The sequence below is a fragment of the Botrytis cinerea genome, chromosome 3 (assembly GCF_000143535.2).
Source record: "Botrytis cinerea B05.10 chromosome 3, complete sequence".
NCBI classification, from domain to species: Eukaryota; Fungi; Ascomycota; class Leotiomycetes; order Helotiales; family Sclerotiniaceae; genus Botrytis; species Botrytis cinerea.
Window position 1 is genome coordinate 1,958,629 of NC_037312.1, and position 15,005 is coordinate 1,973,633.

Here is a 15,005-nt window from a genome sequence, read left to right on the forward strand (position 1 = left end):
ACGATTATCCTCGGGAACTCAGAGCTTGACCCCAAACAGGACCCATCGTCCCGCATAACTCTGTATCACGTGAAAGCAGCTACATGCGCGCCACAATCTAAGCCACGACGCTTTCCACGGGGCGATTCTATTAAAACAGGTGGTCTCGAATTTCAAGAAGTTGAAACTCCAACTACTTTCCGCGCCTGCCACCAAACGTCACTCCTTCCAACTCCAACTTCTCCGACAAAAGCTATTACACCTGCACGAACTCTATACCATTCAACTCAAGCACGCACACGCAATTCAACATGGATTCGATAGAGCCAGAACAAACCCCTTTCGCGGCTGTGAGCGCGCAGACTTCAAAGATTGGACGTGTAAGTGTGTTCATAGATGCGATTTGTTGAATCGCATCACTTGGAAGGGACATATGGACTAATTAGAAACAAACAGCAATACCAAGCTTGGCTAGATAAATCAACACCATATGTTCCGTACAGATGGTTGGCTACATTCGGGCTTCTTATGATATTCTTCATTCGCATTTTCGTCGCACAAGGGTGGTATATTGGTATGTTGACCCTTGGTTGCTTTGCGCGTTCTCAACTTATATGCTTTCATAGTGGCATACTCTCTTGGAATCTACCTTCTCAACCTCTTTCTCGCATTCCTTCAACCCAAGTTCGACCCCTCCAATGAAGCTATCGATAATGATATGGAAGATGGAGCTGCTGGTGGACTACCAACTAAACAAGACGAAGAGTTCCGCCCATTCATCAGAAGACTTCCCGAGTTTAAATTCTGGCATTCAGCGACAAGGGCAATCGGAATTGGTTTCGCTTGTACTTGGTTCGAGGTTTTCGATGTACCAGTGTTCTGGCCAGTGCTGGTTGTCTATTGGTTGATTCTGTTCACATTGACCAGTAAGCAATTCCCTGATAGAAGAATAACTGTGTTTGAATATACTGACCCTTTCCGCAGTGCGCAGACAAATTCAGCATATGATTAAATACCGATACGTGCCATTCTCGTTCGGCAAGACTAAGTATACCAAAAACAGCTCGTAAACTCAATTGGTTTCAGGATGCAACGAATAAACGACCTGCTCGGGTGACGACAGACTTGGAGAAATGATAGCAATGCTATCTTGTGTACAAACAGCTGTACTTCATATGTTCATGAGAGGATTTGGGGAGGAGGGGGCGAAACCCTTACTGATTTTAATTACAATTTTCTCTGTTCCAGTATACTTAGGGGTTCTCTAGGACATTCAAGGGACAGGCATAGCTGAAAAGCTATCGGGAAATAGATGGTGCGAGCTAGTCAAAGTCAAGAGAAGAGCAGCATCATCACTATATCGCACCTTTCAAGCTCCTTGAAAGATTAGCAAAGATTCAAAAAGATCGTTTCAAATACCCCAAATCCCCGTTGGACATTCTTCCAGAATTTCAAGGTTGCGCAATCAAATTTATATACCCAACTTGTGTCGTCTGATACGTTCATACTCTCCTCTATTTCTGGATCTGTGGTATATCGTGAACATAACTTTCCAAACACTCTTTTTGCTAGACAGACTACATCCTTCAATTGTAAATCTTTCACTCCAAACATCTTAGCTAGGCTCTCATGTGCATATATGTGATCCGATTTAACTTCCTTTCTAAAAGGTACGGGCCAATCATTTGAGATAACAAGACTAGACATGGCTGGCCCGTATTGAGAAAGTGAAATTTAATTGGACAAAACTTCAGCCACAGCTTCGTGCCATACAATCCAGCCTTGTCACTAGCGCTATTTTCCCAATGTCTGTCCATCCATCCAGACGCGACATTTCCAAATTTATTGTAACCTCGAATCTGAAGTAATAAATTTAAGCATATCCACGAAACCATCATCGAACAATAAGATGGCGTCCTCAGCATCTAGAATTGTTCATCAAGAATACATTGCTCGCATACGATATTCCAATGCCTTACCACCGCCTCCAAATCCTCCCAAGCTCCTCGATATCCCAAATACTGGCCTTGCCAGTGGTCAATATACTACACCTGGATTTGCTACAAGATTAGCGCGAGACCAACCATTAAATATCGAAGCCGATGCGGAGCTTGGTATGCCATTAGACCTGGTGGGAATGCCAGGTATATTTGACGGAGATGAGAGCTGTAAGTTCGCATATATCTTTGCAACTTGCGCAATCACTCACTTTTAATTTTAATAGCTATACAAGCACCATTACATCCTCCACAACTTCATCCTCATGATCGTGCTCTCCTCAGACCATTGGCGACATTGGGCAAGCCCAAATTCTCCGACACGGGAGTCTCGTTTTTGCGACGCACCGAATATATCTCTTCTGGCTTCACCTCGAAAGCGCGGATGGAAGGCACCACCTCAGCAAAAGGACTTGTTGACACACGAAAACCAAAACCTGTTCAAAACTTACCAGCTGATCGCGAATCTCCTGCATACATTAAGGCACAGGTTGAGAAGGGCTTCGAAACCGCCGCTGCCAATCTCAAGGATCGCACCCGAGTCCGACATCCTACCAAGCGGAATGTTCAACTAGTCAATGCAGTCCCTCTTATACCAGATCTTGATGCTTTCCCAGATGCAGGCGGATATGTCCTGTTGAAGTTCCTCACCAACCCGGTTCCTCCAAGCTCTACCTACGACGCCCGGGTAGAGAGCAGTGTTTTAAGACCCGCTGACCCCACCGAGGCAGAACTCGAAATGAAAGAAGCCGCTAGACAAGCTTATGAATTGGACCCCCATAATAACCCACCTCCGGACGAAAAGATACAATACGAAATGTTCATGCCAGATACGGTTACCGATGCCAAGAATATCAAACGGAAATTCGATGTTCTGGATCCTGAACACGACGATAGGGATTTGTATTCACAATTTGATGAGGAAACGGGCAAAGGAGCGTTCAGACTGAAAAGACTCCGTGGTTATGAGACAGTTCAAACGAGTGGTGGGACAGATGACAAATATGATGAATATGTGGTGATAGCTATGCACGATGGAACCGATGGATTACACCAAAAAGCTGCCCATTACTATCCTGTTGTTCAACGAAGTTCTATCAGACCACAGAGAACCAAGAATATCCAAAAAATGAGACACAATATTAGCGGTGAGGAAGAGGAAGTTTTGGATATGGTGGATCTGAGTATTGTTGACCCGGGTGCGGAGACGAAGCAGGTGATGGAAGGGTTTAAGACTTGGCCATATGGAGAGAACCATGAAGATGATGCAGAGAGAGATGCAGCCGAAGTTGAGGATGCGCTTTCCGAAGCAGATGCCGAAGGCGAGGACGATGATCTGAATTCGCCTGTACGACCCAGTTTGGGTGGAAAGACAATTGCGTCTAGGGTGCAGAGTGACGAAGAAGATGATGATGAGAATGAGAGTTTACATTCTGAGGATTAGGAAATATTGACTTGGCGAGGACCGGGATGGGAAACGGGATAAGACTGTGGGAAGGAAAATAGAGATGAAACAAAGAAAGAAGCGAGAGATAATGGAAAATGCATATATGTGCATATTAAACGAAAATCTATCGGACAATAGGCAATTAATCACACAGGTCTACTTTGATTTCGCATAGCAAGGGGCGGCGTTCTTTGAGGATGGTTGTAATTCTACGGAAGAGAAAGATATGAATAAAATGATACCTACATACATCTTAGTTCAAGATCTCGTGAGAAATCTGATGAGAACGTGAAAATGAGCATCAGAATGAGAGCCAAAATAATCAGTCTAAAAAGTATGACATTCATGATGTGTAATTAACCAACTATATGCACCTATCCTATCCTATCCTATCCTGACCTATCCCATAAAACCAGCCTATTCCCAACTAAACCCCAATAAACCAAGAAAGAGAAAACGCCTCTGCTAATATGATGCTATGCTTGCGTATCGGTATGGATGTATGCGTGTACGTTATGCTTCTAAATCCAAATGACTGCAACGAAAATTTCGTCGCCAAATTACATTCTTGTCTACATCCCCGCCAAGCGACTCTACCTCTATCTTATTTGATCGGCGTGAAAAAAAAGGTGAAGGGTCCGTAAATGTTCGTACTTTATGCTGAATCAGAATTCTTCTGGCAATTCCAATTGAATTCGGAGGTTAAAGCGACTGAGTAGAGATTTGAATTTGCCAGTAATTCCTCTCATTCCCAATGATTAGTCCCATTTTATTACTCCATTTACAATTCCACATTCGAATCTGTACATTTAAACCACCAATTCCTCTTCAAACATGTTTCCTTATGTTTTGGTGTTGCGCTAGGCGTCGGGTTTACATCAGGCGAAGGATCAACGCAGACGAAACCAAACCAATTTTTAGAGGTGCATGTTTGGGTTGTAGTTGATGGGGTTGAGGTTGTGGGCGAAGGGAGAGGTGGTGCGGAGGTTATGGAATGGGATGAATCTTTTGTGCTCGAGACAGAGGCGGATGTGGAAGTGGAAGTGGGGTCTTTGCAACCAAACCAGCCAGGATGCTCACAAGTTGTTGTTGATGTTGTGCTCGTGGCGGAAGAGGTGGAAGTTGGTGTGTGTAGCACTGAAGTACTACTGCTGCTGCTGCTTTCAGTGGCAGTTTTCTCATCTTTACAGCCAAACCAGCCAGGCGTTTTGCAAGTTGATGTTGATGTCGATGTGGTAGTAACCGGTACACTGGTCGTAGGCTTGGAGGTTGTAGATGTATCTTCATCTAGGCACCCCCACCATCCAGGTGTTTTACACGTAGAGGTACGACTCCGAGTATTCGTGGTTGTGGTTGACGTCGATGGCGGTGAAGTGGCTGTGCTACTGCTGTTTCCTTCTACCTCTTTCCAAAGTGGACAATCTACACATTCCGGTGTAAATTTGCATACTGGTACTGTGTCGTAGACTTTGATGATTTGCTCAATTACAGTTATGATCTTGTGCGACCAGATATGCACTCCCCACCCGTGATCGGCTACGACGTCGTAAACACATTCCATACCGCTATGGCATGAGCTTTCTAACGCGTATCCAGCGTATGAACAAGAAGCGGTAGCCCCATTGCATGTTCCCAAATAGATTGGGTCGGCAGTATGTCCAAAATGATAAGCTCCAGTAAATTCGCGCTTTTGTGGTGTACTTGGATTGTGACCTGGTGGCGCTGGTAGACCTAAACGACTTACGGGTAGAGCATCTGGAACGGCCTCAAATGTAACAACAGGAATACCATATGTCAACCCTAACATAGAACTGACCGATCCACCAAGAGAGTGGCCTGACATCCACACGTTTGCGTTTGGATAAAGAGCTGTGACATTGGAGTACAGGTGTCGAGCTGCAGTGTAATATCGATTTTCTGAACTTAGGCTTTTCTTGAGACATGATACATTGCAAGTGTAGGTTCCAGTAGCACAATCGCAGACTTGTCGGTAAAAAGAAGCACCTTGTTGACCACAACAACAACTGAAGAACAAATTGTCGTTTTCCTTATCGTTTGTAGTTGTCCCATCTCCATCGTACACCGCAAGACTCGTTCCCTTTAATCCTATGACAATTGTCGAGTTCGACTCATCCATATAGATATAACCTCGTAGCCCGTCGGCATCCCAACCAAATCCATAGTCGTCGGTTCGATTAAACCCCCCATTGACGTCTTTCCAATCCCCTGTTTCTGGTTTATTCACATAGGCGTTCGCTGCCATTTGTGCCAACGTTATGATTGTATCCTTATCTGTAACATCCGGCCCAGCAATTTCGTCAACAGTCCAGGCCGATGGCGATAATGCCCATACATCTCCGCTCTCTCTTGATGCCGCCACCATTGGATCAACCACTGAAGGTCTCCTGTCTTTTAATCGTTCTATCTTCACCGGGCTCTTCTTCACAACCAATGGCCGTGTTACCTCTTGTAATGGCCCCTTTCCATCTTCGGACTCCAGCCATACCGACGCCTTGGACTTGGTATCTAGAATATCGAGTTGTTTATGCAGTCGAGGGTATTCGTACGTTCCATGATGGAAGACGTGGCGAAGGGACTGTTAATTACTGTTAGCATTTTTTTAAAGTATAGCGGTGAAAGGACATATTTACAAATACATGATTCCCAGCCGAATCCTGTCCAGCATTTAATTCTGGAATCAAAGGCGGCAATATGGGCAATATTGGTTGCTGCTGCTTTTGTTGTTGTTGATGGGTTGAATCCGATGCACTTATCGGTGTCGATAAGGCCAGGAAAGATAATAGTAGGTGAGCTGTAACCCTGCCAGTAGAAGAACAAGATGTAGATAACTTGTACCTCATCTTTGAGAAGGTGTTTATGGAAGAGAGAAACGAAAGGAAACGGATCAACTTCAACACGCTGTTGTATATGGTTAACGATGCAGTAGGTATGTTGTGTTGAACATGCTCGAGGAGTGAGATGAGATATGAGATATGAGATACGATGGATGACGATGGTTTGAGGTCAAAGAGGCGTCACAAGCACACAGGGACACAGGCACACAAGCAAGCACCTTGAAATGAAGAAATCCCATTGGCTCTCTGACAGATCCTCGTGCATGTCTTGTACTTCACAGCCTCGAGACAACCTTCGACTTGATAGCCGTACCTGACAGGAGTCCCGTATGATCAAATGTACCGCTGGCCATACTCAGCAATACGCGCAAATTGAAAGGTTGTACCCAAGTCAACCTGGATCGAGGGCAAAGGCGACCCCTTCGCCATACCTCCCATACCTCCCATACCTCCCATACCTCCCATACCTCCACCTCCCTCAATCTACCACAATATCCCACAATACACACCACAAGTCGAAGGCCAACTGGCAAACGCGGGCGTCTACGAGTGAAGTCGTCCATATCGTAGCTAATTAACGTAGCTAGCTTATCAGTCCTCTTTGACTTATCTAATTAATATACACACACGTAGCTTCGAGCTAACCTACGGAAACTACGTCGACTACTCAGACTACATCGAGTACTGCTATCTTCTATTTCCTTTCCTTTCGTTTCCTTTCATCTGCGTGTCGTCTGCCTACTGTTTGGTTCAATAAAATCAACTTGTGCTTATGAAATGTAACTTGATTCTCTGCCTTTTACATTCACCGGACTCTTCAATTTTCCCACATTCATTTACACAACGATCCCCGGTTGTTGCTCGAGCAGAGTAGAGTTTCAGGCGTCATCGTATTCATGCGACTTTAGTTCACCACTTCATAAATAGGTATTGACTATTTCTTTCCGGAATTTTCTCACTGCCTTCAAAATGCCGTCGTTTACTGACAAGATGCATTTCGCTTTGCCAGATTTCATGTCGTCTCCCGGGAAAAAGAGTGATAGCCAACGGCCTCGTCCATTGCAGCTTTCCAAGTCGTTTTCCAATCAAGAACCACCTTCCAGTCCGGATCGTCTATCCCGCCCTCTTAGAGCAAACACCATACAGAACGGTACTATTCCGTCGGTACTGATGTCGGACACAGCAAAGTTGGGAGAAAACAGGCGGCCTGGCACACAATCGGATATTTTCGAGAAAACGTCTGAGGATGAAGGAGAGGGCGGGAAAGCGACTGAGGCGTCTGGAAAGTTACCCGTGGACTTCGATGAACTTCCCATAGAGCTTGTGAGCTTAGCAGATAGGTCAGTTCATTTTTTGCATGAAACAACCAACACGCTTGATTAACATTCGCTGTAGTTTTATTGATTCTCTATCTGCAAAGATTCATCCCACTCCTCCCTCAGTCGACAAACTATCTGGGCTTTTCCAAGACTTCTATGCCGTCGCTGCTAATCACATAAACACTCACATCTCCGCCTTATCCTCCCGACAACATCGCGCAAGCTCTCCAGCCCCAGCTGCCTCATCATTATCCTCAACGGCAAGCAAGATCAGAGCAAAAGCTACTTCTATGAATAAGGAACGTCCCAAAGTAATAGAAAGAAAATCATCTGAACAACAGATGTTAACCAGCGAAGAAATCAACGAGCGGAAACGTGCTAGGAAAGCCCTTGAGCACAAGCGTGTTGCATTAGAAGAAGCAATGGAAAGGAGAGTTTGTGAAGGCATATATGATAGGATATGGCGACACAGGAGTTCACAAGATGAAGCACAGGATGAGAAACTCCGATCGAAAACTGCCGCTTTGTCAGTGGTTGGGATAGGGTTAGTAGATTTAGGAGTTGATCTGGGCATAGAATCAAGTGAGAAACCAGATGCGGCTGAAAAGCGAGAATTAGAGGTTCGAGAGTGGCTAGAAGGTGCTAGAAGAGAGTTGATTGCGATGAACGACGAAAGATATCCTCTTGGGAAACTTAACCACTTAAAGGCAGCCCATAAAGGTATCGTTGATACCTTATCACACTTTCATCCATCTTCATCGGCAGATGAGATCATGCCTATGCTCATTTTTACCCTTATCACATCCCGGCCAGAAGGGATGAATGTTATAAGCAACCTCTACTTCATACAACGATTTAGATGCGAAACGAAAATTGATGGGGAGGCTGCTTATTGCTTAACAAATTTAGAAGCTGCGATTTCATTCCTTGAAACAGTAGATCTTGCAAGTTTGAGAGCGGACGAAATTCCTTCGGGACCAATTAAAATCAGCAGTCGGCCTAGCACGCCAAAAACAGATAAACCTGACTCTTTGACAGTCGGTATTACACCTACTAGTCTTTCGGCTCCAGCAACTGTTTCGGCAGCCCCAAGTCCTTCTGTGTCTAAACCTACGAACTCACCTTTGTCCACACTTCGGCCTACGATTCAACCCGCGGATCGAAGGCTCAGTGATTTATTTCAGCCACCTGCGGCTTTTGGTGCAGCTGGAGATGCGATATTTGATACCGCTGATCAGGGATTGAAGAGTATTGGGAACAGTTTGGAAGGCAGCTATAAATTCTTGCTTGGAAAGCTAAAAGAGCGCGACTCCAAAGGCCAAGCTTCAGAAATAGCTATACCAAAAACGCTGGATGATGCCCGAAAGCTAATCAGCACACCTCCACCAGAGGATGACGGATCTATAAGTGGTGGAAGTACTCCTCAAAGTCCGACTGTTAAGGAACATAAGGACGGGTCTAGCGCAGAGACGAAGCCCGAAGGACGTAGCCGAAGTGATTCGGCTCAAAGACTTGACGATAGAGTTCTCAGCTTCATTGGTGGCCGCAAAATGACTAGAGAAAGAAGCGCGGATAGTAATCGAAGCGGCGGTAGCTCTAGCAAAAGGGTTGCATTTGCTCAGGAGGAAAGTGGAGAGAAAGGGACACCCTCTCCACAAGCTCCTGCCGGTAACCCGGCCATCGTTGAATCAATGCGAAATCTCGGCAACTCACTCAACCCGATGAATAGGATTGCTGGGATGGGTATGATGCGTGGGTTTGGACGTGTAACAACCCCAACAACCCCTACCTCGACTAAATCAACCGTACCAGATGGAGGGATTCCTGAGTTGACTAGTGTATGTATCATGTGCCCTTTCTAATTCATACTTACTGACTTTGATAGACGGTCCCTGATTTAGCAACGTCTCTACCACCCAAAGAGACACCTAAAATCGCGCCACCTAACAAACGATTCATGGAACTTCAAAACCCAGGAGATCTCAAAATTAGTGAGGTGATGGAGTTGTTGAGAGATTATAGAAGATTAGCAGGAGCTTTAAAGGATCTTGGGGCTGTCTAGGTGGTATCACCACAATTTTCTTTGATTATTTTGTCTACATATCCTCGGATACCACATTCCTTAATTTTTCCTTTGTCTTTTTTTTTCATTCTATGGGCTGTCGTTAGAACATTGGGAGCATGTTGGAATGGTGTTCATTGGGGCGTGGATATGGGAAATATAGAATTGGACGGGTGTATGGTCTGGGATTTGAATTGGGAGCCACTGACGAGTGGGGAACGCTTGAATTTAAAGCTCGACGTGAAAGTGAACTAAACTCAGCCTGAAAGAACGCATCGATATACGTGGGTTTAAATTCAAAATCCAATTGATCGAAATAGGATGGAATATATCGGTACATTTTGCAGATGAAGAAGTAGGAGTTAGATACACGGTATGGGTTTAAAGGATTTGGAGAGGTTGAATTTGTTTGGCATGATGGATGTAGTAGACACCAGAAGATTGGGAGACATTAGTGAAGGTGAGTACTCGAGTGCACTCTGTGTGATGAAGTAGAGATTGTGAGATTGAAAATGAGAAAGACTTCAGAACTATCATTTTGTAAATATTGTGATGTGTCAATGCGATTTAAACACCAGGACTGGACAGTGAAATGGATTTTGTTGGGATTTGGGATGCTTGGTTTTCTGGTAGGTAGTTGTATGATTGGTTTGTGTTGTGATGGGATTTATTTGAGCTTCTAATATGAAAAGGGGGTTGGCTATCTAGCGAGAATCGAGATGGAATTTTTATACTTGTGTATTTGTGCTACTTGGGTAGGTTTATATTTTTCGTACAGTCGTGATCGTGTTGTATGCATCTTCGAGTGGGATAGTATATAGTTAACTTACTTTTCTTGATATCGTATGTAGGTGTATATATGTATTTATGTGTATATATATATATGTATGTCGATAGTAGGAGCGATATTATTTGTAATGAATATGAATTTACTTATGGATTTTTAAATGTGTATGTATGTGTATATGTGTAAATGTTGATGGGGAGGGTAGGAGGGAAAGAGAAGAGGTTGGAAGGGGGGTTGGTGAGATTGAGATGTTTATGTTTATGTTTATGTTTATGTTCTTAGAGTGGATGCGGGGAATGAGGTTGGTGGGATGAATACCAATGGTGTATTGATGTATATATGTATATATGTAGTTGGGTAGTTGGGTAGTTGGGTAGTTGAGTCGAGCAAATTTATATAGAGATAGAGAAAAAAAATAGAGATGGAGATAGAGATGGAGATAGAGATGGAGAGGAGACGGGGAGAGAGAGAGAGAGATTTTGTGGCTTTAAAGTGATATGAAGATGATTGATTGTATTTATCTCAAGAGCATTAAACAAATGGGTTTGATCTATTGAGATGATTTCATTTCGTATAAATGATATAAATTTTCTCTATGTTTTACCTCGCTCTGTTCGCTCTCTTCACTAGATTGGGTCCTGGGAGAGGGAGAGAAGAAATATGTATATGAATATCTCTTTACCAGTGTGTAATATGCATAATCAAGTAACAATCCCAGCAGACACGGGTTTGAGCTCCTCATTATATTGAGGCAGAGATCAAATCGAAAGATTGGGTTAGATTTCCTCGGAGGCTGGAGTAGGAATGAATATTGTTTAGGAGGAAAAGCGGAGTTTGCGATTTGAGATTTGAGATTTGAGATTTTGATTTTCTACTTTTTTTCTTTCCCTTTTTTTTCCAAATCTCCATACAGCCAAATTCAAATATGTGACGAGATAATTCCAGTACCTTCCTCTCCATAGTCAATAGCTCTGATTGGTCGGATCTGCAGTGAAAGGTATTGTTGCATGTATGTCTGCGCGTACGCCGGGTACCCGGGGTATCCTGATGATACCCTACTCAATCTGGAAAATTTACATCTGGCAAGACTTCGAAGGTCTTTCTCCACACACAATCCTCGAACAATGAAGTGAGTATCTGTATTTCGAGATCATCTAGATCACGAAGAGAAGAGATCACCGTGCCGCAAACGAGATTCTCTTATACTCGTCTGAAGGAGAGTGTAGCTCATCAATTTGGGTTCTACGTCCTCGAGTAGTTGTTCGGAATCTTAAATATACTACAGTCTCTGTGAATGCATGATCCTCTTCGTCTTAGTCAGGAGTCGGATGAAAATATGGAGGATGAAAACGGCAGGTCTAGACCTCCAAAAGCTTTCCACAGGCTGATCGGAAGTTATTCTCAGATATGCAACAAAGGGGTAATTGGCTGGATGTTGGGAATGCTAAAGTGGGATAGGATGAGTCAATATGACGTTTATTCACCTAGGAGACAGACACGGAAGTGAATGAACAAGATTCTGAGAGCATATCCTCGCGTCAATCTTAGCACTCTATCTAAGCTTTTAACGAGTCCGCAAATAAATCGTCGAAAGGATGATAAGAATGATTCTTGGCATGCTAAATCTGAAAACTCCATTTATTTGTTCTCTATAATTCCTCCAATACATGTCTTTATGCGATATCACTGTCTGCCTTTCATTGTAAGTATTGGAGCGAAAATCTTGCACCCAACTCCGAACATTAGATGCATCGTTCTTGGCTCCTGATCTTGGCTCATCCTGTCATCTATTTGGATGGGGATATGTTTCTCTTAAATGAGTATGATGTTGTCAGATGAGCACTTGCGGTCGACTTAATCATATTATAATGACACACTTTTGCTACTGGGGAAGCGTCCGGACCGCAACTGCCGTTCGGCAATTCAGGCAAATATGAAGTTTTGAACTAATTCACAGATCGCCCACACATTTCCCCGGATTTGTTTGATGCACTCCAGACTTGGCATTCTTGACTTAATTAATAGTGAGCTTGATAATGGTTTTGTAGAAACGTGGAAGGAAGAGGTCATTCTTGGCATGTGGTATTAAAATGGTAATTCCCGCGTGTGAAACTTCGTATATTTTGAATACATCACTTTGAATAAAGTTTGTGCAATTGATACGACAATCATCATGAGAAGTTCAGATATCACATTTGTCTTGCTAAGTGTTGTGGCAACAGTTAGAAGCCATGCAACTTTCCAGGAACTTTGGATAAATAGTGTTGATCAAGTCGGGAGCTGTGTTCGCTTACCTCCTACCAATAGTCCTATCACCGATCTGACATCGACTGATTTGCGGTATGCATTTTTACTAATCTTTATAGCGTTCTAAAGATATTTCTAGGGACTGACTATACGAATAGATGCAATGTCGGAGGCACAGTTGGAGTATCTGGGGTATGCTCAGTGGCAGGTATGTCAATCTAAATCGTGAAGACCTTGCTTAACCTGATATACTACAGCTGGGGGGAATGTAACCGTAGAAATGCATCAACAACCAGGAGATCGGTCATGTGCCAATGAAGCCATTGGAGGTGCTCATTATGGACCGGTCATTCTATACATGTCCAAGGTCTCGAATGCAGCGACAGATACTGGCTCCGGTTCATGGTTTAAAGTAGACCAAGAGGGATACGATGTGTCTCGCCAGTGGTGGGGTTCGGCAAGTTTTCCCTTTCTCTAACCCAAGACAAATTTCTCGGTTTCTTCCTAACTTGGAAAGTACCTAACCAGAGTGTGAGGCTAATACACAATGCAGCAAACCCTAAACGCCAATTGTGGAAAACGTTCTTTCACCATTCCATCAACACTGGCACCTGGTGACTATTTGCTACGAGCAGAAGTCATCGCTTTGCATGTAGCAGGGTCTGTAGGAGGCGCTCAACTATACATGTCTTGTTTTCAACTACGCGTAACTGGGTCTGGCTCAAAGAACCCCACTGGAGTATTATTCCCAGGGGCATATTCGGCAACCGATCCGGGGATCTTGATCAATATTTACCAAACCATAAACAATTACACCATACCCGGACCAACTACAGTCTTTACTGGCTAGGCAGTAGGCAATGAGCATAATGTACTCTCAGATGGAAATAATTCATTGAAAAATATGGTAGATAGTGTCCTGCAGAATTTGAAAGCAAGAATCGGAAATAAGAACAGTGTATTGAGCAATGAAATCCACGATAATCACCCCTTTCAAGCTTGACATGCCTCTGGTTGATGTCTACATGGCTGTATGCAATGTAAGTAATATGATAAAGTTTCCCAAGCACAAAAGCCTCGTTCCCAAGCGGTTAATTCTTGAAAGACATTGTCAAAAATATTGGTCCGCAATATTTACCTAACCATGAATAATACAAGAACACAACGCGTACAACAGACTGCTGCTACCTGTGATGATGAGTGCAGAACAACCGGCGCTTAAGTCATGTGCCTACGTAACTGAAGACTTCAGAACATTGCCGGAATACTAATGACGATTTGGTGGAGATCCTTGCAGTGCATGCCCAAAGAACTACGGAATACAACGAACAAGTAATTACCGATCTGGAGATGAAAGATTGATGTTGCATTAGATCAATGTGGTTGATGCGACTGGGTGAATTGGGTTCTGGTAGTGGGGCCAGTTGTCTGTACGGTGCTGTACAATGCGAGGCGAAAACCCGAGAGTTTGGTTGTAGCGCCGTGATATGAAAAAGATTTGCGAAGGGAAGGAGTGTGGTTTCACAGAACGAACAGATTCCTTACTGCGTAGGAAAGCACTGCGGTTCGTATTGGTGCATTGAGTCTGACGGGGGTGGCGGGGACGGGGGGCGAAAGACTTGAATTCGGTGTCACCTCACATTGAAAAAATAAGCGCCATTGGAGTACGAGGCTTGAGTGATGGACGAGGTGACATTGTGCCTCGGATCATTTGAATCGGGTGAGTGAAAAGATCTGACGATTCTGACGAGTTACGGCCTCGGGCTGTGTGGCGTGTGTTCGTTCCATGATGCCAATAATAAAGCAAATTGCAACTTGAAACGGATTTGGGATTGTTATGCTGTTGTGCTGTTGTGCTGCTATTTCCTATGGTTCATGGGGTCCCGAAATATATTGTTGGAATGTTTTGCAGCGGGCGTGGGAACGGATAGATCGAACACGAGGGGCGCAATAGATCCATCCCAACATGCGACAGGCAAGCTGAGCTGGACGGGGCTGGCGAGGATTCAAGTCTCGAGTAGAATGGAATTGGGGGTCGACGGACTGGTAGACGTTTCCTTTCGCTTTTCCTTTCCCCTTCCCCTTCCCCTTCCCCTTCGCGTGCCCTTCTCTGCTGCCGATTCATCTTATCTTATCCACAACACCAACTCCAACACCAACAATTAGACAATACTTCAACCGGCCCGCACCGGAAGCTAATCTCGAGCCAATTAAAATAAATAAAGTTTGAAGAACAAGGTGGAGGGGGAACAAGCGAATATTGGACAGGAAGAAGATTGATTGGACCAAATTGAATCACGTAGATCATGTGG

General features: G+C 44.0%; 5 protein-coding genes across 5 annotated transcripts; 4 read left to right on the forward strand and 1 right to left on the reverse strand.

Moving 5' to 3' along the window:
* Positions 1-118: 118 nt before the first annotated feature.
* Bcrer1 lies at positions 119-1,588 on the forward strand. The gene is made up of 4 exons (XM_001560838.2): positions 119-359; positions 436-553; positions 606-905; positions 964-1,588. The coding sequence occupies exons 1-4, from the start codon at positions 291-293 to the stop codon at positions 1,047-1,049; spliced, it is 573 nt and encodes a 190-aa protein (XP_001560888.1). The 5' UTR covers positions 119-290; the 3' UTR covers positions 1,050-1,588.
* A 170-nt stretch (positions 1,589-1,758) lies between these two features.
* Positions 1,759-3,674, forward strand: Bcpaf1. Its single transcript, XM_001560840.2, has 2 exons — positions 1,759-2,147; positions 2,204-3,674. Exons 1-2 carry the CDS (start codon positions 1,889-1,891, stop codon positions 3,418-3,420), a joined length of 1,476 nt encoding a protein of 491 aa, XP_001560890.1. The 5' UTR covers positions 1,759-1,888; the 3' UTR covers positions 3,421-3,674.
* Positions 3,675-3,751: 77 nt separating this feature from the next.
* On the reverse strand, positions 3,752-6,537 carry BCIN_03g05870 (hypothetical protein). The gene is made up of 2 exons (XM_024692034.1): positions 6,075-6,537; positions 3,752-6,019 (listed from the first exon to the last, which is right to left on the reverse strand). The coding sequence occupies exons 1-2, from the start codon at positions 6,282-6,284 to the stop codon at positions 4,205-4,207; spliced, it is 2,025 nt and encodes a 674-aa protein (XP_024547807.1). The 5' UTR covers positions 6,285-6,537; the 3' UTR covers positions 3,752-4,204.
* A 165-nt stretch (positions 6,538-6,702) lies between these two features.
* Bcvps9 lies at positions 6,703-10,436 on the forward strand. The gene is made up of 4 exons (XM_024692035.1): positions 6,703-7,205; positions 7,288-7,618; positions 7,674-9,435; positions 9,483-10,436. Exons 2-4 carry the CDS (start codon positions 7,293-7,295, stop codon positions 9,657-9,659), a joined length of 2,265 nt encoding a protein of 754 aa, XP_024547808.1. The 5' UTR covers positions 6,703-7,205; positions 7,288-7,292; the 3' UTR covers positions 9,660-10,436.
* Positions 10,437-12,571: 2,135 nt separating this feature from the next.
* BCIN_03g05890 (hypothetical protein) lies at positions 12,572-13,588 on the forward strand. The gene is made up of 4 exons (XM_024692036.1): positions 12,572-12,786; positions 12,852-12,901; positions 12,951-13,126; positions 13,247-13,588. The coding sequence occupies exons 1-4, from the start codon at positions 12,620-12,622 to the stop codon at positions 13,541-13,543; spliced, it is 690 nt and encodes a 229-aa protein (XP_024547809.1). The 5' UTR covers positions 12,572-12,619; the 3' UTR covers positions 13,544-13,588.
* The last annotated feature ends 1,417 nt before the right edge of the window (positions 13,589-15,005 follow it).

What these genes read in the sequence shown, in the direction of transcription:
- Bcrer1 (XM_001560838.2), top strand. Translation starts at nt 291, where the DNA reads ATGGATTCGATAGAGCCAGAACAAACCCCTTTCGCGGCTGTGAGCGCG. An exon ending in AGACTTCAAAGATTGGACGT is followed by an intron (nt 360 to 435) that starts GTAAGTGTGTTC and finishes AGAAACAAACAG; the next exon opens with CAATACCAAGCTTGGCTAGA. An exon ending in CGCACAAGGGTGGTATATTG is followed by an intron (nt 554 to 605) that starts GTATGTTGACCC and finishes ATGCTTTCATAG; the next exon opens with TGGCATACTCTCTTGGAATC.
- Bcpaf1 (XM_001560840.2), top strand. Translation starts at nt 1,889, where the DNA reads ATGGCGTCCTCAGCATCTAGAATTGTTCATCAAGAATACATTGCTCGC. An exon ending in ATTTGACGGAGATGAGAGCT is followed by an intron (nt 2,148 to 2,203) that starts GTAAGTTCGCAT and finishes TAATTTTAATAG; the next exon opens with CTATACAAGCACCATTACAT.
- BCIN_03g05870 (XM_024692034.1), bottom strand. Translation starts at nt 6,284, where the DNA reads ATGAGGTACAAGTTATCTACATCTTGTTCTTCTACTGGCAGGGTTACA. An exon ending in CGGCTGGGAATCATGTATTT is followed by an intron (nt 6,020 to 6,074) that starts GTAAATATGTCC and finishes AGTAATTAACAG; the next exon opens with TCCCTTCGCCACGTCTTCCA.
- Bcvps9 (XM_024692035.1), top strand. Translation starts at nt 7,293, where the DNA reads ATGTCGTCTCCCGGGAAAAAGAGTGATAGCCAACGGCCTCGTCCATTG. An exon ending in CTTGTGAGCTTAGCAGATAG is followed by an intron (nt 7,619 to 7,673) that starts GTCAGTTCATTT and finishes CATTCGCTGTAG; the next exon opens with TTTTATTGATTCTCTATCTG. An exon ending in GGATTCCTGAGTTGACTAGT is followed by an intron (nt 9,436 to 9,482) that starts GTATGTATCATG and finishes TGACTTTGATAG; the next exon opens with ACGGTCCCTGATTTAGCAAC.
- BCIN_03g05890 (XM_024692036.1), top strand. Translation starts at nt 12,620, where the DNA reads ATGAGAAGTTCAGATATCACATTTGTCTTGCTAAGTGTTGTGGCAACA. An exon ending in TGGGGTATGCTCAGTGGCAG is followed by an intron (nt 12,902 to 12,950) that starts GTATGTCAATCT and finishes GATATACTACAG; the next exon opens with CTGGGGGGAATGTAACCGTA. An exon ending in TAGACCAAGAGGGATACGAT is followed by an intron (nt 13,127 to 13,246) that starts GTGTCTCGCCAG and finishes TACACAATGCAG; the next exon opens with CAAACCCTAAACGCCAATTG.